At 41.7% G+C, this 27,567-nt stretch overlaps 1 protein-coding gene and 1 pseudogene across 2 annotated transcripts; both read right to left on the reverse strand.

The window, feature by feature from the left end:
- Positions 1-4,124: 4,124 nt before the first annotated feature.
- On the reverse strand, positions 4,125-27,473 carry DYNC1LI2 (dynein cytoplasmic 1 light intermediate chain 2). Of its 2 annotated transcripts, XM_039888890.1 has the most exons (14): positions 27,312-27,430; positions 27,109-27,182; positions 24,732-24,848; positions 21,196-21,426; positions 16,433-16,602; positions 15,209-15,302; positions 14,103-14,238; positions 11,869-11,980; positions 11,270-11,329; positions 10,464-10,505; positions 9,956-10,073; positions 8,781-8,897; positions 7,434-7,501; positions 4,125-6,500 (listed from the first exon to the last, which is right to left on the reverse strand). In XM_039888890.1, exons 1-14 carry the CDS (start codon positions 27,416-27,418, stop codon positions 6,474-6,476), a joined length of 1,473 nt encoding a protein of 490 aa, XP_039744824.1. In that variant the 5' UTR covers positions 27,419-27,430; the 3' UTR covers positions 4,125-6,473. The 2 variants fall into 2 exon arrangements, with proteins under 2 accessions (XP_039744824.1, XP_039744823.1); XM_039888889.1 differs by having other exon boundaries at positions 4,854-7,501; positions 27,312-27,473.
- On the reverse strand, positions 17,803-17,921 carry LOC120623151 (uncharacterized; annotated as a pseudogene).
- Positions 27,474-27,567: the final 94 nt, after the last annotated feature.

Consider the following 27,567-nt stretch of genomic DNA (forward strand, 5'->3'; position numbering starts at 1 on the left):
TGCTTGATAAAAACAATTGCGATCTGACACGAAGTTAAAAATAGTACTGGAAAAAACTTTGAACTTCATCCACATAGGAATTTAACAAGATTAGAAACATTTGAAAAGTTAGGTTCCTCCTGTCTGAAATGCTGCCCAAGGTCTCAAACCTCCCACACAGAACCCTGATCCCCACTAATGTGGAAACTCCCTGCACCCCCCATTCCTGGGCTCTCAAAGCCCTGCTATCTCAACATCTCCTCTCCCTTCAAGCTGTACGATTCCCTCAGAATCAGAGCCCAGGGAGAATTCTGGGCCATGTCTCAACTGTGATCTGGCTCACTGCACCAGCAGAGTGCACTGTCCATCCACAGTGCAAGTTCTGGCTTCTTCCTGCTGCTCTCAACACTGCCTGTCTTCTGTCTCCTGATCAGAACACACCATCTGTGCCTCATCAAGTCAGAGAGCATAAAGATAGCACTTTGTATCCCTGAGGCTACGTGCTGGCCTTGCAGGGTAAGGAATACAGCACTAAAGGGCAAGCACTGTCCTTGCCTCCAGAATCGAGGACCCAAGTGTGGCATCCCATGGGAACTATACCAGGCAAGTGGTTACAGGGTATCCATTCCTCCAACCCCTGCTTTCTTCAGAAATATTTAAATTACAAAATGTAAAATGCCCCAAATGGAAAGGGTATAGATTTTACAGGGGTACAAATGGAGATGCTAGAACAATGTTAATTAGGGAGTTTCCTAGAGGTATTTTCAGGGTCAACAATCACTGAAGACCTACCCTATGCAGGCACATGAATACTTCCTCTAACGTTCACAATGACTAGAAAGTTCATCTCCACTTTACAAAGGAAGGAGTCCTAAAAGGAGTGAAATTCCCTAGTTTTCTTGTTCTGCTTCTTGATCAGTTTCTCACATCTAAACTATATTTGCCTGATTTAAAAGTAATGAGACTTTCTGTAAGGTCAGAGGAACCACAAGAATTGGAACCCACAGAAACCCATGCCCTCCCAACATTCCAGCTGCCTCCTTCCATGCGCTGCTCCCAATCCAGAGGTGGCAAGAATCCAGAATGCACCAGCAGTGTGTGAAGGCCACAGCAGGTGAACAGGTAAGATGGTCTTGCACACACACTCAGGAACAACTGAACTGGTGAAGGTCGCCATTTCACGGTCTGCCAAGGGCTCTTACCACAGGTGACCCCCTCCGTCCCCAAGTTCTTCATGCCTTAAGAGGCAGAGGTCGTTCCAAGATAAGAGTGGCAGGGATCTCAACTTGCCTTTCTCAGCAAAGTGACTGTGGCCCCTCCCCCCTTTTACAGGTATAGTGTAAATTTTCTTTGGGCATATTCTCTGCTATTTTTTCCCACCTGACAAGAATGGCTTTTCCATACATGACAGAAAGGCAAAAAGGCTGAACAGCAGTACATCTGTGGTTAGGATCACAGATGAAAACATCTTTCAGTTGACATATTTTCTCCATATGCTATAAATGAGTACAATGAATACCTGCACAGCACTACAATTAGTTCAACTCAGAAGCTAGACTGCTTGGTTCAAATTCTAGCTCTAACCTCATTAGCTGTTTAACCTCTCAATGTCTTAGTTTCTCATCTGGAAACTAAGGTGGAGATGATAGCAGTACTTGCCTCATAGCTGTTGTGAAGATTAAATCTATACAAAACATATGAGAAGTTGCTAGTATATAGCAATCTCTAATGAATTTGCTATTACGTTACTACTAGTGTCATCAAATAATCCCCAAAATAAGTGTCTATTCACTGGACTTCCTAAACTCAATTTTTTTTTTAGAGTCAAAAGGAAAGTTTATTAGAAAAAGGGTAACACTCCAGAGTGTGGTCTCCTCTCAGAGGCAGAGAGTGAGGGACCCCTAAACTCAATTTTAAGGCAAAACTGACAGTGAGTTAATAATTTCTACAACTGCTGATAGGTGTGCTGAATGATGTAACCTTTATGGAAGGGACTTTGATAATGTCAAATGAAAACTACAGACATACTTTTTGACTAGGTAGTCCCACTGTTAGGAATTTACCCTGAAGATACATTTCCACATATAAAAACACATGTACAAGGTTATTCTGAGGCATTATGTAAAAACGACTGGAACTGTCCCAAATGTCCATCTGTAAGAGACTGGATGAACGGTACATCCACATAACTGAGTGCTATGAAGCCATAAACAAGAATAAAGACCGAACTGATAAAAACCAACTTTTAGACAATGTTAAGTTTTTAAAAAGTACATATTGCATGCCCACTGAAGAGGCCTAGATGCAAAAGCACCTAGTAACATTAAGCATGCCTACAGTCCAGATCTTGGTTTCTAAATGCCAATCCCCACTAAAGGAAACAAAGAGTCTTTGGAAAAATGGCCAACTCCTGGTCAGGGACAAGGGAAATGCAAAGTGAGCCTGGAACATTTTTTTGGTGCCAAAAAGCAAAGAAATGCTCAAAGATCAATAGAGGTGTGTTGTCAAAAAGACACAGCTGATAAGAGTCTAGTATCCAGAATATAAAAAGAATTCTTACAATAAAAAGACATATAACTTAATTTTTAAATGGGCAAAGGATTTGATTAAACAATTCTCCTAAGAAGATCCACAAATAGCCAACAAACACATGAAAAGATACTCTCATTAGGATAGCTATAATTAAACAAATGAAAAACTCCCGGAAAACAAGTGCTGACCAAGATGTGGAGAAATTAGAACCCTTATACATTGCTGGTGGGAATGTAAAATGGTTCAGCTGCTATGAAAGTTTGGTGGTTCTTCAGTAAAAACAGAATTGCCATATGACCAGCACTTCTACTCCTACTTAGTTATATGGCCGAAAGAACATATGCTTACACAAAAACTTAAATATGAATGTTTACAGCAGCATTATTCATAACCAATAATTAGAAACCACACAAATGTACATCAACTGATAAATGGATAAATTGTGGTTTATCCATGCAATGGGACATTTAGCCACAAAAAGGAATGAAGTACTGATACATGCTACAAGTGGATAAACCTGGAGAACATTATGCTAAAGCCAGATACAAAAATGACACACAATGTATGATTCCATTTGTGTAAAATATTCAGAATAGGCAAATCCATAGACTTGTGGTTGCCAGGGAATGGGGGGTGGGGAGAGAATTGGGACTGACAACTACTAATAGGTATGTCGTTTCTTTTTGGGGTGATGAAAATGTTCTGAAATTTGATAGTGATAATGGGTGTACATGGTGAATATACCAAAAATTCCCTGAAACATTTTAAAATGGGTTTATGTTGTGAATTGTATGGCTCAAGATGAGCATCAAAGAGTTATTAGATTATAACACTTTTAATTAAAAAAAAAAAAAAATTCAGTGAAAACCATCATCCAAAAAGGAGAGCGAGCAGAAAACTCTTCTTTATAGGTAAACGCCAGCTGATAAATCAAGGAGTGATGGGATAAGAAAATTACCACTGAAGAACTCCTAATGTGATAACTGATTTAGGCAAGTATCATATCATCACTGGATGCAACGTGTAAAAGGTGGCTTAAGAACAAGATATTCAACAGTATTATCCCACAGTTCATTTGACAGATCTGGAGGACACCACCTTAACCAAGGACTCAAACCCAGCATCACAAATACAAGGACAACCTGATGTGACACACTGGAACAAATACCTCATTTACATAGCATTCTTGCAAAAAATGTTTAACCTGAATTGAATCATGAACATCAGAAGTCTAGAATGTAGGATTTTCTGTAAGATAACTGGCCTAGACTCAGCTCATATATTTAGGGGTGAAATACCCTGATGCTTCAAACTTATTTTAAATGACCCAGGGTGGAGAAAGTGTGTGAGAGCATATGAGTGCATCATGTGTGTGTTGAGAGAGATGGTGGGAGGGAGAGAGGAAGAGAGAGAGAGCAAATGTGGAAAAAGTTAATAACTGGTGAATTTATGTAAAACAACATGGGTATTCAGTATACTTTTAACTTTTCTGTAGATTTACACGTTTCCAAAATAAAAAGTTGTGGGAAAATTTGTATAATAGAACAAAAAATTCAACATGCTTAGAGTAAATATAATAATCAAAAATACAATGCATCTCTAATATAATTTGATTTTCCTGAATATATTTTACTGCTCCCCACGGAAATAGGTGAAAAACATTATGGCATAGTTGCTCTGAAATTCCTCTATGAATCTTCAAGGCTTCTAAATGAGTTAAGTGAAAATCACTTAGTCTAATGCAGGCAATCACGAATTTATCTGAGAGGCAAGAAAATACACTGGACAATTCACAAACCCCATTGTATTTTACTCACAGCGTAGAACTCCACATACCTCAAAACATGGCTTTCAAATATTTTTTCTTTAACAGAACTTCTGATAATTTCAAGTGAGAGAGGTATGTAGTTTTAGCTACACGGTAGATACCCCACACGATCAGCAGACAATTCAATGTTATCTCCAGTGGGATAATTTATCATAAAAAAGTCACCAAAAATTGTAAGCAGTCTGGATTCGCATTTATTGAAGCCAGTAATGAGACATCTTCTTTTCCAGCACTAGAAAGCAAGGTTCCACATGACTGCATACTGCATCTGAATAGGGCCACACCCCTGGACTAATAAGGCTGCTGGACGAATAATCTACAGCCCTAATTTTAGGTTAAAAATACCAATAAACTTAGTGTAGAGACAACAGTGAACCTTCACTTACAGCATCAGCATTGTTATGGTCATGATGTACAGAGCAGTCACTTTCAACTTTGTTAAACTAATAAAACACGGTGTCTTCAATTTAAATACTGATTTTAAAATGCCAATCAAAAACAAAAAGTGCAAAAAAAAAAATAAAATAATTCTAGCAGCATACCCGTTGCATTTTCAGGAAAGATCAATTCATGACCTTAATGTGGCTACATCTTCAAAGTTGGGCTTATTTCTTTGATTTTTCCATTTTAAAGTCAAATAGCACATGTAACCACTATAATGTATATAAAGTCACAAAACTGTCTTTAACAGTCTACCATACAAGTGTATTCTATAAATAAAATGAATTTTACTTTAAAAAGTAAAGGCTGTTTACTATTTGGCCTTTGGTTCCAATGCTTGAAAACGCAAAAACAACGAAAAATATCTTCCCCTCCTCCCACCTCCCAAACAGGACCCTGCAGCTCCCCAAAGTTGGCAGACTTTGGCAACCACTGAGCACATGACATTATGTATTAGTTTCTCCAATACTAGGAGCATCCACTTGTCATGAGAAACTAAAAGTGATCTTCAAGAAAGCTTCCTTTACAAGACAGGTGTCTCGGCACTTCATCAGTTTTAGTATATTTTATATTGACATAAAAGTGCTTTATCAGTTTAAATGATAAAAAAATTAAAAAGTAAAATTATGCACTAAAATTTTAAATGACTCTATATCGCTCTTAGTCATGTGCCTCTTCAAAAATTCCTTCTTGTTTCTGAGATCACTCATTTTTATGCCCCACTCCCCAGCTCCTATAGAGGGATTAAGTGACCCCACCAACAGTATAGCTACAAGTTGTTTGACATCTGTTGGTCACTACACCACAATTATCATTCGACAGATAGTTTACTGTCATTGCCTGGACAATTTGATAATTGGAAGCCACAAAAGATTTTTTTTTTAAATAAATGAATTTTAAAAGGGGGGGAAAAGTATATTTTCAACAATAAAACTGGCACAAGAAACATGTTTTTATGTTCGTCAGAAAGGCAAGTAAATACTCAGCTTTCTCTTTAACAGTGTTCAGACCTTTACAAAAAAGCAATCAAGATTTACAAAAAAGCAATCAAGAGTTTTAGAGTCTTGTTATAGAACACAGGATATTAAGTTATGCCCAGTACTATGTTAGTGGTCAGTTGAATCTGGTATGTAAAAGTAATGACTTTAGGGAAGTTATGTTCAGACACAGTACAACAAATATTCATATAAAAAAAGTAAACTCCACATAAGTGAATTGTGGTTTCTCCCTTGGTTTGACAACAAATGTTTTATACATTAAATTAACGGTAGTGTTTGCATTTAAATGTTCTGTATCATGTATAAAATTTAAAGTGCCATTTCAAATCCACAGAAGTCATTTTCAGAATGGTGGTGTGACATGACAATGTTCATGAATTTGCCCTAAATGGAGACACCTGGAACTCTTATTTCTCTAAGGAAAAAAACGCTACATTTTATGAAAAACACAAAACCAGAAAAACGCATCATTTCCATTTTAGATATAAAACATTCATACTTATTTGTCTACCTGATAGCACTGAACAGACCAGGGAGCTAGGACAAGACCCTTTTGCATCAGTGGAACTCCATGATGGCTTCCACAAACCATAAGGCAGGAGTTGGTACAAGCCAATTAATCAGTATGCAATTACATTAAAAACTACCCTCAAACTTTCTGTAGCACATTGCATTATGGTAAAATGAGAGGTTGGTCACCCATTCTCTATCTGTAGGCCAGCCTGTGGTAGTAAAAAAAAAAAAAAAAAAAGTTTTTTTTAATTTAAAAAACAAAGCAGGAGCTACTTAGAAAACACAATTCAAAGTAAACTAATTTTGTAACTGCTGACGTTAAACACACCCCATCGTGACTGCTGCTCCACAATGCACATGTGTGGAGCCCAGTATCTCCCACAAGGACTTGGCTTAGGCCAAGCACATGGGTCCTGGGCAGCTGCCATCTTCCCCATATCTGTGTCAGCTTCACCTGACTCAGGCAGCCTCACACTTAACACATCTTTTATAAGTTAAAGATGCATTTGGAACAAGTCTAATCCCCATTTTGCTTAGTGTTTAGTTTGGAAATGCTTCCGATATTGTCTTAAAAATGACTGCGTTCTACTGAACACACGGTATTTACTAACACTGCTCATCTCCTCCTTCTACCTCCTTCAACATTCAGCTTCCCCACTATCACTTCTCTCACTCCTCCTTTCAGCCTTTTCCATTTTCTGGACTTTCTCCCACTTAATCTGCTTCCCAAGAATAAGTGATTTGTTAGCACACTACTGGTCAGACTAACCACCATCTGATCAATGATTCCTGGTCTCATTTGCTCCACCCTGAAAGTAGGCCCTCTTTGTCTTGATCTACCTTCCCCTCCACAAGAAGCCCCAGCTGCACTTGCTTCCCACAGAGCCATATGCCTGAGAGTCCAAGGGTTATCCTTAACAAAGGGGTCTGACACATAACCTTCCTAAATGTGCAATTCACACTCGGACAAGCCAATGAAGTTTTTTTTTTAAGTTCATCTCCCCTGCCCCAAAAAACTGATAGCATGTGCCATATCAGAAAAATCCTGGTCTTAGCAGATCAATATACATAGTTATTTGGTCATTTTACATATGCAATTTTAAGAAGGATCAGGCTTCATTTTCTGTTGAAGAGTTTGTTACCATGGAGTCTGGTTTTCGAGTCATTCTATCCAGTTCTTCCTGAACATTTGTCAACACAGTCTTTTGTCCTTAAAAAAAAAAAAAAAAAAAAAGCAGCAGTGATGGGAGCCTAGGATTTTTAAAAAGAAACATTTAAAACTATACAGATTTCTGTCATCATTTGTGGTGACAATAACCTCAATAAGAATGAGGAAAGCCTTTTATCGTTGCAATGATTATGAGGAAACAGACTGGGAATGCCTTTGTGCCAAAAACAAGGGACTTTCTGAAAACCCTCTCCCCACCTGACCCCTATGCACTCTCATTGCCATGTTCCTAGAGGTGGTATCTGAGTTTCTAAAATGCAGCAAATGACTTTCTGTGCCTCAAATAGAAAGGAGTTAAGATTTTGTTTCTAATTCTAACACTCTAAAATGACTCATATGGACGGCCTAGAAAATAAGAAAATAAGACTAAGGCCAGACATTTCAATCTTGCACAACGCTGGTATTCATATCTTTTTCTTATCAAATACTAACTGGAGCCTGGAAATGTCTATTTCCTGCCAGGGAATATCAGCTCACAGCTTGGGCCACCAGACCAGACTCTGAGTCTCTAAGAACTCAGGAGGCCCTGAAGGTCCAGGCTGACCTGAGGATGGAATGATTTCCTTCAGGGCTTCCTTTGATCTGAAAACACCAATTAGGGAAATCATTGTATTAACATTTCTTACAGCCAACAGAAAATTAAAAGCAAAGAACTTTTTAAATGGTCTCAAGCTTTCAGGGAAAATGTGTAATTCCCAAGGAACTTGATTCTTTGTTTCAGAAACCTTCAAGACACACAGTTGCCCTACCAGCCCACATGGAAGGACATGGAGAGAAATGTATGTGTGACAATGAGGGGAGCTTTGTGGAGGAGGAAATGGCAACCCTCCAGTGAGACAGGGAGAGTTCACAGGCTCCAGCGCATGGCAAGACTGAGGACAGTAAACAAAACCCTTATGAAGCATCGCAGAAAATTAAATAAAATGTCAATGGTACACCCTAGACCATGACTTCTAATGGCTAGAGCTTCTATACCAAGACCTCATGTATGGTTTAGGATCTACCTCAACTCACCCAACAATCAGTTCCTGACAATCTGAAGGTACAAAAATCCCACCTTAAATGTGCCCAGGAAACCTGCACTGCACGATAACATATAAAGTATACTGCTGAGTAAATAGCAGAGAAGTGCCTCCTTGCTTGGCTGTTCAGAAAACCAAAGGTCTGCAGGTCAGGTAAAAGCAGACACTCCTGTCTGCCTCCCCAGCTTCCAGCACTCCTCAACCAGAAGGATCATAAGTCTCCAAGGGTTCTTCAGTACCTGACTTCTTGGCTGTGCTCTGTACCCCACCAGCACCAGGGCTTCCAGGAGAGCCTGTTTTTTTACTCAACAGACTGTTGAAGAAACTGGCCAATACCCCTTCACTTGCTGCATTATCTAAGGAAACATTAAGAAAAAAAAAGCATCATACAAACTGGATGACTCAAACAAATAAACAAAAAGTTTTCAGCTTGGAATTATCCATTTGTGGCTTCATCTTCCTAGGATACTGAGCACATTCATTTACTACAATGCCTTATAAACTGCCACTGCTAAGGCTAGTTACATGTTAGCATGATTAAGTGGAAACCTGTTTAGATTTCTCGCCTGTTGGGAGGCTTAAGAGATAACTTGTGCTCTTTATCAGGGGTCCCCAATCCCTGGGCTGTGGACTGGTACTGGTCTGCGGCCTGTTAGGAACTGGGCTGCACAGCAGGAGGTGAGTGGCAGACCAGTGAGCAAAACTTCATCTGTATTTGCAGCCGATTCCCAGTACCAGCATCACCGCTTCAGCTCCACCTCAGATCATCAGGCATTAGATTCTCACAGGAGCACCAGTCTCTGGTGCCTAAAAGGTTAGGGACTACTGTTCTATATCATTTCTCTATCCACAAAAGTGTCATTCAAAGTTTAATTAGCCTACCACACTCCAAAGCTACTCTAAAAAGCTCTCATTCAAAATAGAAGACAGCCATCAAACATGCAAACATAACATAAACTTGTGTTTTGAGGGTCTCATTGCAGCCAACAGCTTTGGGTATGACTAAATCACTACGATAAGAGCTCCTTAAATTATTAAGTAATTGAGCTTAACAAGAAAATAAAGGGGGTAAAAAGTCCCACAGTTCATAAATGGTAATGATATAAACATAATGAGAAACAAAACTAAGGACTCAAAACACACATTTTAATATGACTTATGTTGTATTCCTCTCCGAAGGAATCTGCATAGCCTAACCGAAGACTTACACAAAGCCAGGTGCAAGGACTACCGACTCCAACGAAGAAAAGGCCTTGGCCCTTGCCAACCATGAGCCCACTCCTCAAGAGAGGATGTGGAAAGTAGCCCTTGCTGGAGAAGAAAACAGCCCAGCCACCATGAGTCTCTACCTCCCAAACCTCTGCAGAGCTTAGGCCTAGGACTAAACCATTCTCCACAGAGACAGGATACATACTTTTGATGTTTGGGTCCGGCTTCTTTACTGATGTGCCTGGGGAGGCACTAGGCACGCTGGCTGGCCCTCCCCGGCCCTGGGTTCTTGGAGAGCCAGAGGGTCCTCTCGCAGGGGATTCCTAAGTCCAAAACCAGCCCAAGTCACACACAGGCATAAAAATAACAGAGCACACATATTCCAAAAATGAAGCCATGCTTCTGCAGGATATTTTTCACAGTCTAGGAAGAAGGGTGGCAGGATTGGGAGTTTGCTCCCAGCTCAGTCCCTTTCTAGACCTGTTTCTTCTGAGAGAAGAGTTATCAAGATAACAGAGTCAGTTCACTCTAATTCCCAGAGCTGTATTCCCTCATCAGACATTTTCTCAATGCCTACTATGTTCCTCACCCTGGGCTTTTAGGGGGACCAAATTCCCTTTAAAATTACAGAAGTCCATACAAGCTTTTATAATGGTATAAAGTTTGAAGACACCCATGACACTGGCCCTTGACCCTCTGTTTAAGGTACTCACGGAAGCTCTCGTGGGCGTGGCTGGCTGCTTGGCAAGGAGTGACTGCAAAGAGAGGGACACACTGGCCATTAACCAAGGGTCTGCAGCATACACTGAAGGTCTGGAGAAACACTTCCAAGTATTCCACTAGAGGGCACCATTAACAACAACCAAGTCATAGGTTTTACACTATAAATGCAAAATATTTGGAGCAGTTTGGTATGTGGTGAAAAAAATACTACCAAATAACCAGTTTGAAGCTAAGGAAGCAAGGAGAGCACAGAAGGGAGAAAAAGTTGGCAAAAGAAGTGTCAACGCCCCCTGCTGACCTGCCTGTACCATTAGCTGACCCGTGATGTCTTAATAGCAGTCGAAGTGAAACAGAAAGGTGAGACTGAGTCTGTATTCTGAACTGTCAGCTCGGGGAAGTTACTGTCCTCACCTACAAAATGGGTATATCAAGTCATCACCTCCCTTCATGCATAGGGCTGTGTGGGACTATGTGAAATAATGGAAGTGAGGTCAGGGCACTTGGTAAACTGTCGACACAGGAAGTATTATGACAGGAGGCCTACATTTTCAAAGAGAAAGTGTACTTAAGAAAAAACTAAGCCAATCACTGTAGAATCTGTAAGGCAGGCAGGGGATCCCCCGAGGCAGGTAGTCTAACCCCTACTCTGTACCAATCCTAGAAATGGGAGGAAACAAGGTGACTTGGTCACAACTCCCTCAGTGCTGCAAGCTCTCTGATACTTGTAACCTCGCCCCAGGGAACTGGCATCTCACTCATGAGAAGGCCTTTGCTATGGCCTCACTGGTCTTCTTACCTGTTGCTTCATTAGGAACACCTGTTCATCCTCTGCAGCCAACTCTTTGTCGTGGACCAGCTGTGAAGGGAAGAGACATTCTCATTTGTGGTCACAGGCCAAGAACACTCAAATTACTGTTAAAATTCACCCTAAAAGGAGAATCTTAGGCTCAGATCTCCACGTGGATCTAGGAAGAGTCCCTGCTGAGACTGTGGAATTTTTTCTAGCCTGGCACAGACCCTGTGCCAAGACCAACCTTGGCATGTGGCCAACTGACATTTTTAAAGTCTGGCAGGTTCTGAACACTTCCCAGATCAGTCTGCAGGGGCTCAACAGAAGCAAGAGGATCTATTGACAGTAGTCCAGAGGCAGCAGTGGCACTGTCAGGACCTAACGGGAAACTTCAACCCCACTCAATGCGACCACTCCATCACTCATGCCCCACCTCCCAGATCCATTTATATAAGCCCCGATTTCATCTAAAGACTTTTTTAAAAAGGGCCTTAGATTGCTTTTTTTCCCCGCCAGGATGGCTCAATGTGTAAGACCTGATTCTTTATAGGTTTCTTTTCCCATAAAAAAACACCTGTAATTCTTACAGTTACTGACTTGGGTACCTTTCTCACAGGAGGTTTCATGATAAAGTCTTCGTATGCATCTTCTGGCTTCACAGTTGTGAAATTTTCATGTAAAATAGCTATTTTCTTTTCATTGTCCCAGCCTGCAGGTCTAAAGGCAGAAAGACAGGTTGACTTGTTTTTCTTATGACTGCCTTACAGAGTAGAATACTCAAAGCACTTTCTGGGTTAGACAGGACTCCTGGATAAGTTCCTTTCCCACAGGATCTGTAGTTGCTGGGGCTGGGTTATAACTTTCGGTAGACAAGCCAAAATTTATCGCAGGTATAACCCATCAGATCGACACCGCCGGTCTTGCTCCATACTGAGCTCATGGGACCCAAGACCTAAGGAGCCAGAATGTGATCTGACTACACATGCTGACTTACAACAAGTGTTCAGAGTCTTCCCTCAACTCCACCCAGAAGATCAAGGACACAATGGGGCCCTGTTCCAACGGAGTGGAGAATGCAGAGAGCAGAACAGAGGGCAGAGCTCAGGATGGGACTGTTTCTCGTGGGCTTTGGCATGCGGGCACCCCTCCTGTAAGCTGTTTCTCTGAGAACTCTCCTGACAACAGTTTTCTTGTGGATTGGTTCATTAATTTTACTGGTATAGGAAGATGTACCCTGGAGCCAAGGGGGAGACCAGGATCTGCACTATTCTAGGCCCCAAACCAAACGGACAAAGGAGTCCATGACACTCTTACATGGGTGCTACCCGCTCAAATCTCAGGGCAGTATGGCATCCAGGTTCCATTAAGCTATATAGCTATATAAAGGAGCAATTATAAAATGCCCTACATGACCTACTTTTGAACTCTAGAAGCTCTAAAAGATGGCAACTGGTTGTTTTTACAGGCCTCTCATTCTCCACTTAACTCCTGCTCCAGAGCTCTATAACCAAGATGGTACTTAGCCCAAACGGCTTTGCTGATGCTACCAGCTCCCAAATAGGCAACAACATATAGCACCAAAAGTGCAAAGGGACAAGGTGTGATCAAGACACCGTCATGACCCATGCAGCCTTCAGAAGCTGCGAGATGCATATCCACTCCAGACCAGCCCCAAACCCAGCCAGTCTCCATGCTCCTCCTGCTCCCCGGGATCACATGTGATTTGGGCACTGCTTCACTCCAAAAACATACCGCTCATTGTACTTGTGTCTTTGGTGCCTGCCTGACCGTTCTGGACAACAATTCTCTAAAATTAATCCAAGCTTCTAGGTTTGCTGTCTACAAGTAGCCCGAGTGAGGCTCTCCCTGAATGTTCAGGGGGTAACCTATTCAGTCCCCTGACAGCTCTTGGCTTTCACACCTTCAGACTTCTCACGGACTGTCCCTCCTACCCCTCTATTCCTTCTGGCCTGCCTGGCACATACCACTCATCCTTCCAACATTATCTTTTCTGCCTTCCCTGCCACACTGCCTCTACTACCCCATTACTGCCCTACCCATCCCTGGCTATGTGTCAGTCCCTACAATGCTATGTGTAGGGATCGCCTCTCATTCATTTCTGAGTCCTCAGCACAGAACCTGGGCACCTAGGAGGTGTTCAGTATTTGCTGAATGAATTGTACTTCTTTTTTAAGTTGAAAAGATATTTAAGCCTAAAAACACTAATCTACTGGCACAAGTTGTCTCAGAGACAACTTCAACATTTATTTATGCATCCACAACACTCACCATTCTCCACTGAGAGAGACACAAATTTGGGCAAACAGGTATCCAAGTCCCTGCCCAGTGGCTCTCAAAATGTAAAATACTAGAAACACAATAAGCACGCAATATAGCCAAAGCTCATGCTGACAGGAATGCCTGCTGATGGGTAAAGGAACCAGATACTTCAACAGAAAATATTCAGGATCCCCAGAGCACCAATTCCCTCTACTTCAACTCCATCCTCCAGCAAGTATATTACCAGAGTTGACAATAATGGCAAAAATGAATGGCTTAAGTTTTGGCAAGTTGCTCTCAATGAAGAAAAGTAGCACCCCAATCTCATACCACCCACCATCTTCGGACTGCAGGCAGAATGGCAAGTAATCTGGAAAGAAGAGGAGAGGGCAATTTGCGTGCACCTATCACCTAAGAGGTCCGGCCCAAGCACTTTGTCCCAAGGCAGCAGAAAGCTGGCCATGTAAGACAGAGACAGAGGCAGCTTACTTGGGAGGATAAAATGTAAAGAGCAAATGTACTATAAAGAGTTTGAAAGCATCACCTATAAAGAACTCACATAAAAACTGCATCCTTTTCCACAACTAAGGCAGGTGTGGTAAAGTGGAAACCGTATGTTTTATGGACAATGTACTTATACAACAAGTCGAGGTTTTTCTCTTCCTTCACTGATGTGTAAATCAAGGCAGCTCCATCTAATCAATCTGCTTAAGGAAAACCAATGCACTGTAGGAGACAAAAGCAAACACATACAAACACAATTCTCATAGTACTACTCACAGGTTGATCAGTGTTTGATCACTACGTGATCAACAGAAAATGTTAAAATTTTAAATTAAAAAGGTAATACTATCAGATGAATCAGGTCAAAAGCATGAAGCATATTGATGCTAGCGGGCCATGCACTTCATTTTTTAACATGTAAATGTGCCTTCTGATCCATCAGATTGCTTTCCAAAGAGTCAAGTTAATGGCTCTGAGGCTAGTCCAGGAAAACACCCTCGGCATAACCAAAGGACACAGATTCTTTCCCAGGCAAATGCTCACATGTGATCAAGTTTATCATTAAGCACACCTTTTATAAAGAGATGGGTAGCTACATGTATTGGTAACCTCCACTGAGCTGGACAAGTTAAAGGGCCCAAAAGAAGCAATAGAAGACCATCCCTCACCCCAGCCCTAAGATGTAGGACTATGGCACTACTGCCTTGGATTTTTACAGAAACAGGACTCATAAGACTGCTGACATAGCACCTTTCTCATGGACAGCAAAATATAAACATATGGGAAACAACTGTAGCATCTAGAACAATATCGGGTTGGGTAATTAATCTCTTCTGCAAAAAAAGCAAAGTTTAAAAAGATTCCCAAGATATGATAAAAGTAATGTGGTAATAAAATTTTCATATATCAGCTTTCTTGTTAAGTATGAAAGCCTATCAAACGTACAGCATTAAAAATAAAAAGAGATCAAAGACAGGCACAATTAATAAGTCTCAAATTCCAACATAGTAAAATATAAAACTAGTAAAAAGATGTATACAGTTTCTTCCTGGCAGAAGACTATTCTGGTATTCTGGATTCAGGAATTACTTTATCTCTGAAGATGCTCCATCTGGAAGGAAGCCTGTGCCCCTGGGCCCTGACATAGCACTCCAAGGATACACTGGAGGCAGAACCTCCGTAGGTGTGACTGGATGAAGTCAAAGTGCTCCTCCTTGTAATCATGCTCCTTCTCCAGGACACTCACCGCATCACACTGCCGGGAAGATAGAAAGAAGTTACCTTTTTGCATCTCTGACTGTTGCAGATGGGAACAGCATCTTCTTCAAAAATAAGGTATCACAGTTCCAAGAAGAAAACCAAAGGCAAAGGTCCAAGCATTAATTAGAAAAGAGTGGAAAGCAACTGGACATTTTTCTCTTTCATCCTGGCCTCAGTTTCCATAGGTATAAAGTTGTGATGTAATAGCCCTGGTCACCTCACAGCTGTTCTAAGAATCAAACAAGGTCACATCAGGAAACAGGCCCACTGGACATGGCTATGCACTGCACACTCCATAGGACTCCATTCTCACAGAATGTGATGCAAACGGCACACCTCGTACTTGGGCAACATGGTGGCTCTGACTTGGAATAAAGTACTTTTGAAACCCAAATGTTTTATTTTTTAAGACCTTCTCTCAAATTAGTTATCGCTCATATTTTAAGTTTCAGCTATAGATTAACCATGAGCAAGTTTGGTCCACTGAATTCTTTTGCCAATAATTACATTACATGGCCAAAACACCAAATTGTCACCATACTCAGTTACTGCATGTTTTTCAAAATTTAAAAAATTTTTTTTGAAGACCACGATTCTCCCAGACTTGATGTGGCTGCTTCTTTCCCAAAATGTTTTAAAGCTACTTCTTTTTCATTCTGTAAGAGATACAACTTTGTTTCTCTATGAATGAACTTAAATTTCTATTCCCACCTCATAATTCTACAGGGTAGAAGAAACTCAAACCTTAAGTTCCTTTCTTTTCTCCCACCAGGGTTATGTTCCTTTCTGAAAATCATCTTGAGTCCAACAGACTTTAGAGACCAAAGCCCAAAAGAATTCTGCTCTTCCATATTAGTTTTTCATCATTAGTTTAGACTAGATAAAACGGCTTACATGGCCTTACAAAAACTGTTTTTAGTTCTGAGTTTGAATCACTAAATAAAGTTGAGTGCTTCATGGAGAGATTAACCCAGGCTGTAAGCAAACTGAATGTCATGTTTCCAGCAGCAATGTTTGTTTAAATGACAATATTTTCTATCCTGGCATATGCAGTGTACCCTAAGTTTTTTTTAGTGACTGCTCACTGCCTAAACCCAGCCAAGTTTACAGCTCCCTGGCACACACCTTTGTGCATACCACCAACACGGGGATTCCCAGGTTATGAGTCAGCACGTTGTCACCAAGAGGCAGGGCAACATTTTCTTCATCAGGACCCGAGGTCAGAGGCCCTCTTCTCTGTGGGGAACCTTGACAACCTTCTTCAGGTTCAACATAGTCTTGAAAATCTTTCACAACTACAGGTGAAAAAAGAAAAAATTACATACACACATATAAAAATACGTATCAGCTTTAGAAAACTGAAAAAGCAGCACAAAAACACAAAGAGTTGTGACAAACCCTAATTGCATCCTACTGCAATATTAGGGATTTGGGGATAATGATGCAAAATGCCAATTCTGACATATTCGGTCTGAGCATTATAACCTTAGAGCAGCAAGGACATTCTCCTGGATATCTTCAATTGTATTGAACTCTCAAACAGGTTTTTAAAAACTTCTAAGGCTTCGACAGTTCCTACTATGAAAAAAGCCACTTTTCTTATATATCTTACATTTTCAAAATGCCAGAATAGTTGAACTGTGTTACTTTAACAGAGGTGACCACTAAAAATAGTTTATAACTTCTAAAGCTCCTCAGAGTCCTCATTAGAAAGAATAAAACCATCTGAATTCCACAAGAACATGCTATTTCCATACAGCTGAGGTATGTCTGCACTAAGCAGAGAGGCTGGGCTTGCCCAGCACCATCCGAATCTCCTCATCATCTCACTCTTGTGGACTCAGTCTCACCATTAGGAGATTCTGAGTTGCATGTGTAGTATTCACATATCTGTTCCTGCCTAACACTAGCAGGGGTCAGAGGTAAAACATCCACTTCTTAGCACATACAATGACTATTCTAGCCAAGGTAACCCCGTAGGAGGGCCTTCAGGCCTTGGTTAAGCCAAGTAACACAAAGCCCACAGACATGCATGGCTGCTTCAAAGCTCGTATGTCAGGCCAAAGAATAAGGACATGATGGTTAAAGTTATTCTAAGCCAGAGGAGCAAACAGGCAGCTCTGCTCTTCTATGCCCAATAGGACTAAAGGACCAAAGGGCCTTTTATAATCTCATTCACATGCTCATTAAGACAATGCAAAAAACTGGATTAAAGAGAAGCTAGAGAAAGGTACACATACTCCTTCTCCCCCCACCCCAGAATAGGTTTTAAACATTTTAAAACAATGAGTTTTAATTTACAAAAATTTAGGTTATGATTATATAACTTCTAGAATTATCTGGGAGCACATTGTCTTTCATACAATACTGGGCAAACTGAAAACTATTGATTAAGCCCTAAAGTACATATACGATAACATTTCATCTTTGCAACTTCCCTTTTTTTCATCTATTCTAACAATAATTAATCATTTTAATTATTATTATTTTTTTAATGCCTAAAGCACCTGGTCTTCCTAGGTGGTCTCCCATCCAAGTACTAACCAGGCCCGATGCTGCTTAGCTTCCAAGATCAGACGGGACTGGGTATGTTCAGGGTGGCATGGCCGTAGTCTCTGCAACTTCTCTTTAATTAAGCTCATTCACATAGCTTCACTGCCAACATAAACAATCTACTCGAGAGCTCTGTTTTGCATTTTGGTTGGACAAAACCAGAAAGATTTTGTGATCAATTTAGCATGGTTGTTGAAGAATCCTGAAGGAATCAAAGGTTCTCACATTTTCTATTTAAAAGCATTTTAACAAATCTTCAAATCAATGAAAAATACAATGGCTTAACTGTCTAAATAATACCTGTAACTTCCCAAGAACATGTGAAGCACCCACCAGTGCTTTTAAGACCGTGAGCATGGCAGAGCTCGAAACAGATTACGGGTGAGCTAAGTAACTATGGGAAGTGAGGCAGGGATGACGCGGCTCTGGTGGTCTGCTCCGGTGGTCTGCTCCATGAACTTCCATTACCCAGTGTGCTGCACAAACTCTACTGCATTCTACTTGTGGCATGATGTGAAAATGGCTGGGCAGCCCTGAGTTAGACTATTCACTCACTAAAAGAATGACTTAATTATGGCTGTCCACAACAGTAGGAAACACACATGTTTTTAATAACTCAGCATTTTAGAAAATAAGCTGGAAGGCAGAGCAATGTTCATGACAGGTTGGTGAAAAGGGAGAATAAAAACATGATGAGGGCTGTAATTCATGTAATAAAATGTGCATTTCCCTTAGGATACCACATACCATAGAATTAACAATTTCTCTCTAAATGGGGGGATGGCAAGTATTTCACAGCAGGGGCCATCGGCCCACCTCGGACTCCCCTTTAACATCAGATGGGAGTGGGTATGGGAAGGAGATCGCAGAATACCCTACCCTCGCTGCTGCCCCCGCTTTCTCACTTTTTCTCTCCTACTTCATTGATCACCCACTGGTTCCACAGTCCTGAGTCCCCACTGACTGCATCTCATCTTTTTCCTCTACTTGATAAGCAAAGGAAACTCCAGACATAAAGCAGGAAAGAAAACTAACCTACCCACAAACACCACCTTCTCACTCAGATGGATCCTGCAGCCAAACAGCTGCCACAGATTCCCAACCACTGGGGAACCTAATCCTGAAAGAGTGACCCACTACGGAACAGCTTTCCAAACTCAGCAGTTTGGAGATTGGTGTTGGATTGGAAACTAAATTGGGTAACAGCCCTTCGTTCATACAACACCTAGAATCCAATTAATCTGGAAAGTGGGAGTCCTCTGAGCAAGAGGATGGCCAACTGCTTTATTAAAATGTAACCAAAAGCCAGCAGTAACAAAGGAACTCCTTCAATATGCAATGCAAAGGCCTGACTACCACTCCAAACATCTCAGAGGAGCAGTGGTGAAAACAAGAGCAGTCCTCAGAAGGTTAACAGAATCATGAGGCATAGACAGGCATGGATGTGGTTCTAGTAACTGCTAGTTGCCCTCCAGTATCCTCTTCTCTTCCTCCTTATAACCAAACCCTGATACTTAGAACACAAAGCCACAGAGACTACATTTCCTAGCCTCCTTAGAAAGAAAGCAGGCACGCGCCCTTTAGCACTTTTTTCCTGCTCCTCCATCCTGGTGCCTAGAACAAATTAGAGCTCTAGTTGTCCAGAAGAAGAAACCATACCCTAGAGATGACAGAGAAGTGAGCAGAAAGGAGCCAGGGTCCTTGACCTTTCTTCCCAGAGCTGCTTTCCAGGCCTGAACTGCCTACTTCTGGATTTCATTTATAAGAGAGAGAAATAAACATCAGTCTTGTTTAAGCCACTGTTATTTTGGGTTTTGTGTCACATGCAGCTAATCCGAAGTGACAGCCATCAATGATGAAGACCACAAAATAAATTCAGTGTGCCATGGGAACAAAAGCTCTCAAGGAGTAAGCATCTTGCCTGCTGTATGCACACCCAATGCCTAGAACAGACCTGGTACAAGGCAGACATTTTCCTATCTGAGAGGGAACAATATTCCTTGGCTTAATCTCTTTTTTTCTGTTTTAATATATCTTTATAAGGTTATATATAACTCTGAGAAAACGAGTGCAGAAACTGAAATCTTGAGTGCATTTACTCACTAATCTGGGTCCGATACTGAATGTGCAGTGAAAGGAAAACAGCTTTTCAGCCTCAGAACTATTCTGAGAAGTTGTTTTTAGGATCTCTATTTCAGAAGGAAAAGAGGCATTATCTAGAAAGGTCAGTGGCTGAAGACAGACCAGCTGAGCTGCATAACAATCACTGTGGCATACATGCGGGTGACCTGGGAAACCCATACACACAGCAAACCAAAGATCAGATGTAAAACTCCCTGCTTTAGCTAAAATGGGAGAGGAGCAAGTTTGAAGTTATGACAGGAAGACACACAGCAAGAAATCTGACTGGAAAGCACATCAAAATTTCTGAACTCTTCTGACAGTAAGTGTGAAGATCCCATGTGCCATGCCCCAGAAGCACTCATTAATTCACTAAAGGGAATGATGTCATTCTGTGGAAATAAGCCAAGCTGATTTAAGCCTGCCCTGGCCAAGACTGCTGCTGCTGCTGCTGCTGCTGCCACCGCCACCACCACAGCTCCAGCCCCTACTCCTCCCATTTCCCTGGCTAGTGGACAGAAGCTGACGTAACTGTACAGAAGCAAGGGAAAAGAAAAACAAGCTTCTGAACCACATTAAGGGGGTGGGGGGAAACTTCCTTTAATTTGAAAGTTCTTTGTTCTCAAAGGACTCAGATGTCCTTAGTCTTAAAATAAACTTTAATTTTAATGATAAAAAAAAATGGCCTTCTCATTATATGAATTAAAATCATATCTGCCAGATCCCTAAATGAACTAAGGTAGGAGCTGAAAGATTTGTCTTTTGTAGGGCTTTCTTTAAACCTGCCAACAAGAGGGTCTATAGGACGACCTCGACAGAACCCGAGGAAATGGACTCAAGCTGCAGAGATCACAGTAAGTCTCTACCCTTATCGATGCTAACTAGCAGAGTAACAGAAAAGCAAACAGCCTCACAGAACTGATCATATTTTGGGAGGTAAGGGGGAATCTTTATTTTAAAAGAGAACCAATGAAAATAACAAGGAATATAAATTCATTTATTTTCTTCAACTGCGACACTTGAGATTAAAAACTGCTTCGAATACTTTCTGACTACTGAATTTACAAGAGCAACTCTGAAATAAATGGTGCGAACAAAACGCAAACACTATGCAAGAGCAGCTTTGCAGCCTCTTGACATTGAAAAGAAAGGTGGTTGAAATCACCCAAAGAGACTACTGAATTTACCAATTAAGAAAATCTTATTTTACTTACACTTCCGTTCCAGCTCCCTCATTTCTTCTGGTGGAATTTTCATTTTATCAATGTGCTCACGTAAAACACTAGCCCATTTCTGTAGAGATTCCATCATAGTCCAAGGCCTAGACATGTCTGCAACAAAAATAACCAGAGTCTCCGGCAAGGATTCAGCAGAAACTGCAAACTTCAGAAGGCCTTTGTGGTACAGGTCTCCATCCAGAATCCACACGTTACAGCGCGTGTGATCTAAGAAAAGAAGTGAAGCTAAGTTACTACCTGACAATGACCAGCAGCACAGCTAAAAAAGAGCCATATCAAGAAGAACCTGAAAATGACAATCACAAAATTCCACAGAACACAAAAAGAAATCTTAACCAGAAAAGGTCCCAAGTGCTCAGTAGATATCAACCCTTGGTCAAGGTGCCTCGCGAGCTATCTAAACTTTTTAAACTACCATAATATATTGTGCCCACATCTAAAAAGATTCCAGCAATGTCTAAGTTTAGGAGTAAGAAGTGAAGGACACTTTAGCTTTCAATAAGAATCAAAAGATACTAATAAAAGCTATAAATGTTCACTGGTCAGCTGTGCCATAGTCTAAATAATCCATTCTCTAAAATATCAGCAATCTGTGAGGCAGCAAGACATGGCAAAGAGCCTGTGGTTAAACAATCTCTTTTTGTCAGTCACTCTCAGTAGTGCGATCACGTACCACAAAGGGTGCCAACGAGACAGGACCTTTGTATTTAAATATTAAGATTAAATTACTTATATAAATTGAGGTGTGAATTACTGGATGCCTGATAATTTAAGAAATTATTTTTGATATAATAATATGGTTATTATTAAAAATCCTTATCTTTAAGATATATATGGAAGTATTCACAGATGTAATGATATAATGCATGAAATCTGCTTCAAAATAATCCAGTGTGAAGTAAAGGGAGAGTAACACCTGAAATAAAATTGATGAAGAACTGGTAACTGTTGAAGACAGATATTACGTATATTGGGGTTCATGGTTCATGATACTAGTCTCTATGTTATAGGTAGTTTTTGTTTTCCATTAATAAAAAGTTAAAAACACATTCACACAAATGTGCAAGTGCTGACATTTAATGATGCATATGGTTCCTATATCACACCCAGATGATCAAATGATAAAAGATAACTCTCCAAAATGGTAACATATTCTTAAAATTTTTTAGTCATTGTTTTTGAGGGAAAAAAAATTGATTTTTTTACAAAAGCACCTTAAGGAAGTACTCTTACCATCAAAAACATAATTTCATTAAATTTATTTTCTGATTAATTCCAAAATACACTTAAAAATCTATCTTCTGTTACCTATCTTTTTTAGTATAATCAGTTAACATGTAAAAAATTTATAGTCATGACTTGATTTCAACAGCATTTCTTGATTTCAAGAGCGGTTCCAGTTTGGGTTCTGTAAATTCCTTCAAAAATACTGCTCTGTACCTGAAGCCCAGATTTTAATGCCTGCCTCTTACCAGACACAATTCTTTTTTTTTTCCCAGCTTCTCTTCCTACTGCCTACTACACATAACTCACCTATGTGCATGGAGAACACACACACCACATGTGGCATTGAACGGATGCCCCTAACACTGAAGACAGTGGTCCTTTGACATGTCATGCCCCATCACAGACCAGGGACAAGCTAGAGACTATTTTTTCCACCTAGGTGACTGTCTACAAAATGTGTATTTATAACCCAGTCAGACCACATAACAAAAAAGACAACAGCTGAGAGATGTATAGTTAACCACAGGTTCAATGAGGAACATGCAAATAGATGGCCTAGAAAAATCCCATAAATGCAGAAACCAAGATGTTTTTAAGACAACTTTAAGGAATCTGATGTAAAAGTTAACATGTTCTTCAATTCAAAGGCAAGCGAATATGTTTAATACGATGCTTTGGCATGAAATATGCTTATGCCATCTTGAAACAAGAGGCTACAGAGATTCACAGAGTATCCACATCGTATTTTATACTTTCAAAAGGGTACTAGAACTACCACTGTCTCAAGCACTTGATTATATGTGACACGCCACCTCTCATTCTATCAACCTATGAAACAGGTACCATTACCCAATTCTACAAATGAGAAAACTAAGGAGCAGAGTGGTTAAGTCAGTCTGAACCAATTCTGCCTGGCTCCACAGCCCAAGTTCTTTCCACAATAACCATACTGCTTAACAAAGACAGGAAGCAAAAGACTTAGACACATGAGACCCCCATAGGCCTGGCTCAGCGGCCCGAGTCCCAGCCCTACCCAATCAGACTACGGCGGGCCTAGATGGGCACCTGCATGCCTCTGTCCTCCTCATACAAGGAGAGCTCTCAGCACCGGGTCTACTTCCTACTTTTCTTTCACATCCTTCAAGGAATGTTCATCATGGCAAAGGAAGCTGGGAGCAGGAGGAGCAGGAATAAAATCCTGGGATTCTAAGATGACCTCTAAGTTACCATTAACACAATACAGATTTCCAAGCTTTAATAAGTGCTCCAAACCCATGCCCTCTATTAAATGACACCTGGAAATCAAAGAATTATCATGCTGGAAAGAACCCGAGTACAGCTTCTTTATTTTAGCAATAAGGAAATGGGGACCAGAGGTGGTGGGATTTGCCATTTTAGTCCCTCTACTTCATGATCTTTACTGTTTACGTAAAGGCAAATATAAAGTAAATAACAACAAAAATATTTCATCCTTACGCCACATAGATAAATTTCCTACAAATAAAAAGCTAAACACCAATAATTATTTTAGAGCCTAAAAGTTTATAAAGGAGGCATTATTGATTAATAAAGTTTATAAAGGAGGCATTACTGATTAATGGTAACCAAAAACCATTACCTGAATCCATCTCATAATTATACCCACAAGAAAGACTATAAAATGGTATCTAATCCTTATAAGAGTCCTTACCATGCACTGCTAGTCATCCCAACTACCCTGTAGATAGAAACTATTACTATCCGTATCCTTGAGATGAGGAATTAAGAGTGAAAGTGAACATTATCACTTCTGAGCCTCTATTCCCTCCACTGAAAGAAACATAAGAAATGAGCATTTTTACAGTCACAAAGAAACTCAGAAAAGTCTCCTGTAAATATCAGCTGAGATGCTACACTCTGAACCACACCAACTTCAGCTTCTCCACTAGAACCAAGCAGAGTAACAATGGTACCCAGATCAGTCTACCAAGCGTTTTCCTCATAGAGAAGTACAAAGCTTTAAAAAACATCTTATTACCTTTTTGTGCATTTGACACTTTACCTTCAGTATCTCCCTTTAAGTGGGGGCTACCCAGAGCAGCAGCTGATGACCCCATTCCCACTTTTGCTAACATTCTCTATAAAGTGAGTAAAGCCCTACAAAGACAGATACTTCATCGATTCCTCTGACTTATTCTTTTAGAACTAAATAGAAAATCGAGAATGCCTGGCCATGTTGCAGGCATTGCAACCAAGAAGTCAGAGACCCGTACACACCCCTTACCATGGATTAATACTTCACTCACCATCTCGGTCCTCATCATGGACGCTGAGGTAGAGATACTCTAGGCCTCTTCCTTTTTTGCCATGCTCAGCTCCTTGTAGTTTAGTCATGAGAGTTGTTTTACCAGAACCATCTTCACCTACAAATGATGTATGTAAGAAGACAGAGTGTACTGTTTATTCTAGGCAAGGATAGGAAGTCTTGACATTCATAAAGAACAACTAAGAATTTCCTGCAAAGTCTGCTGTTGAGGTCTCACACCTGAATTCATAAACAAAGGAGGCTTTGCTGTAAGAGTGGTTGCAGTAGGGAGGGGTAAGAAAGGTGGCAAATTCCAAAATCTAAAATGACATTCTACTGCAGTTACCCTTACTTTACAAGGAAAGGACTAACGCAGGTCCACAGGCCCTACCTATGATTTATAAAACATGCATTTAGAGAAGTGAAAGTAAAAAGTGGAGCTAGCTTCTCACAAAATAAACTTTTACCACAAGAAAAGTAAGAAATCATCAAAATATGAAACTTAAAACCAAGGAACTCTGAACTAAAAGTCTGATCCTGCCTCACAATCATGAAGAATAAAAGCTATTATTCATTTTTTATTTTAGTGCATCTCTTTCATAAGCATCCTAAAAGATAGAAAACCAATGAAAATAATTATAGACCTGACCAAACTCTTAAGCACAATCTTAGTATATTGTCAAGCACCTCATCATCCCCCTCCAATCAACTAAATCGACCCCAAAAGAAACCTTAAACATCAAGAACCACCACCAAGAAACATCACTAGGCACCCCTGGGATTTAGTAATATGGACTTAAAGAACATGAGAACAGAAAGGCATTCCACAGATCAAAAGTCTCCTTCCCCATCCCCAGTACCACTACCTCATTCAGGCCCTCTACATCCCACCCAGACCACGATGAACACTTGTCAGTCCGACTTCAGTACCTGCTCATTTTAAGCCACCTGCTACTCTGTTGCCAGAGTTCCCTTTCTACAACACAGATCTAGAGACCTTGATCCCCCACTTCTGGAAGATCTCTAAGGGTCCTTTATTACCTATTGCAATGATCATCACCTAAAGAAGACCATCTGCTCCCCTTACAGTGGAAATCTTCGAGAAGTGATTCCCATGAGGTTTAGGGGATGGAGGTGAAATAAAAAGCTCTTGAGCAGAGGTCCCCAACCTTTTTGGCACCAGAGACTGGTGCTCCTGAGAACCTAATGCCTGATGATCTGAGGTGGATGTGAGGTGCTGTGAGGTGCTGATGCTGGGGAGCCGCTGCATTTCAAATACAGATGAAGCTTGCTTGCTTGCCTGCCGCTCCACCTCCTGCTATGCGGCCCCGCTACTAACAGGCCACAGATCGGTAACTGTCTATGGCCCAGGGGTTGGGGACCCCTGCTCTTGAAAATCAGGGGCCTTCAGGAAAAGGCATCAATTCTTCAGCCTTAAACAATCTTCCCCCAACTTACCTTAGCAGTCACCTTCCATAAGGAGCTTCTGGAAGCTTCCCAACACCCACACCCCCTCGTTACCTCTGTATTCTTACAAGCACTAACCCTTTGTGACCTTGCATGCCACTGCCATGCCACCTCAACACTTATCCTTCAAAATACCTGAACCCCAAATTACCCTCTTTCAAAACAACACTAAGCAGTGTGATGCCCCTGCAATAATCTGCCCATGCCCAGCCTGGTGTATGTAGTGCAATCACATCTGTCTCCCTAGACTGAGATTCTTGTGTGGTATCTGATGGATGTCTGTGCTGTCTGGTGCCCAGTCTACAAAACTCACTCAACGAATGGGTTTGCTGTATGAATGAACTGAGCCAGACTCCCTCACTTGTGTGAGGAAAATGAAACCAAACACGTTAGGGGACCTGACACAGGTAACACAGCAGTGAGAACTGGAATAATCCAGTAAGTCCCTCGATGAGGACTCCAAAGTCTGCTGTCCTCTGCAGCATCCCTTCGACTGCTCATGATCAAGAAATGGCTCCTGTGCCATGTCCCCACAGCCCCGACCCTAAGTCACCCTCCTCTCCCATCTCTACCCAACTCTTTCATCTACTTATGCCCCTCTCCACGCCTAGATTTGGTGAACTTTTGGGCTGTGAGCGCAGGGCGTCAGGGACATTTAAATCAAGATTACTGTTACGACCAATGACTAAGAACTGCCGACAAACACATGCCAGCATCACCAGGATTCCCAAAACGGGCAACACCACAATCTTAAGTGTGTTGGAACTGGCCAATCTCCGACTCTCCAACCTGGGTCTTTTGGCCCTCCGGGCGGGGCAGGCAGCGGGGGTAAGGAAGACTGAGACCAGTAAAAGGGGTGCCGGCCTCGCCCACCCCGGCTCCCCGGGCAACGCCCCGCCGCCGGAGCTCACCGAAAACCAGGATATTCTTGCCGGACGGCAGCTTGGACCTGGCGCGGGTGGACACCTCGCTCAGGATCGAGGACCTGTGGGTAAAATGACAAAGCGACCGGCCCCGGACAGGTCATCAGTCAGACGGTCCGGCCCAGCTCGGCCGGCTCCCCGCCACGCCCTCCCCGGCCCCGCCGCCCAGCCCGGCCGCCGCGCGGTCTCACCATAGGCTTTGGCCCTCCTCCTCCTCGCTGGTCAGGTCACTGGCGGCCGCCACAGCGGGCCCGTTGGGGCCCAGCAGCACTTTCTTCTCCACCCCCACCGGCGCCATCTTGCCAACTGCAGCCACAAAGAGGGCCCTCCCCCGGGTCCGCCAAGGACCCGTGAGGACCCTGGCCGGGCAGCCCGCCGCCCGCCGCCCCCTAGGCCGCGCCACACGTCGCACGCCCTGCGGGGTCCGCGCCGCCGGCCGCGCTCTGC

The sequence above is a fragment of the Pteropus medius genome, unplaced genomic scaffold, assembly GCF_902729225.1.
Source record: "Pteropus medius unplaced genomic scaffold, Ma_sr-lr_union100, whole genome shotgun sequence".
Classification (NCBI taxonomy): Eukaryota; Metazoa; Chordata; class Mammalia; order Chiroptera; family Pteropodidae; genus Pteropus; species Pteropus medius.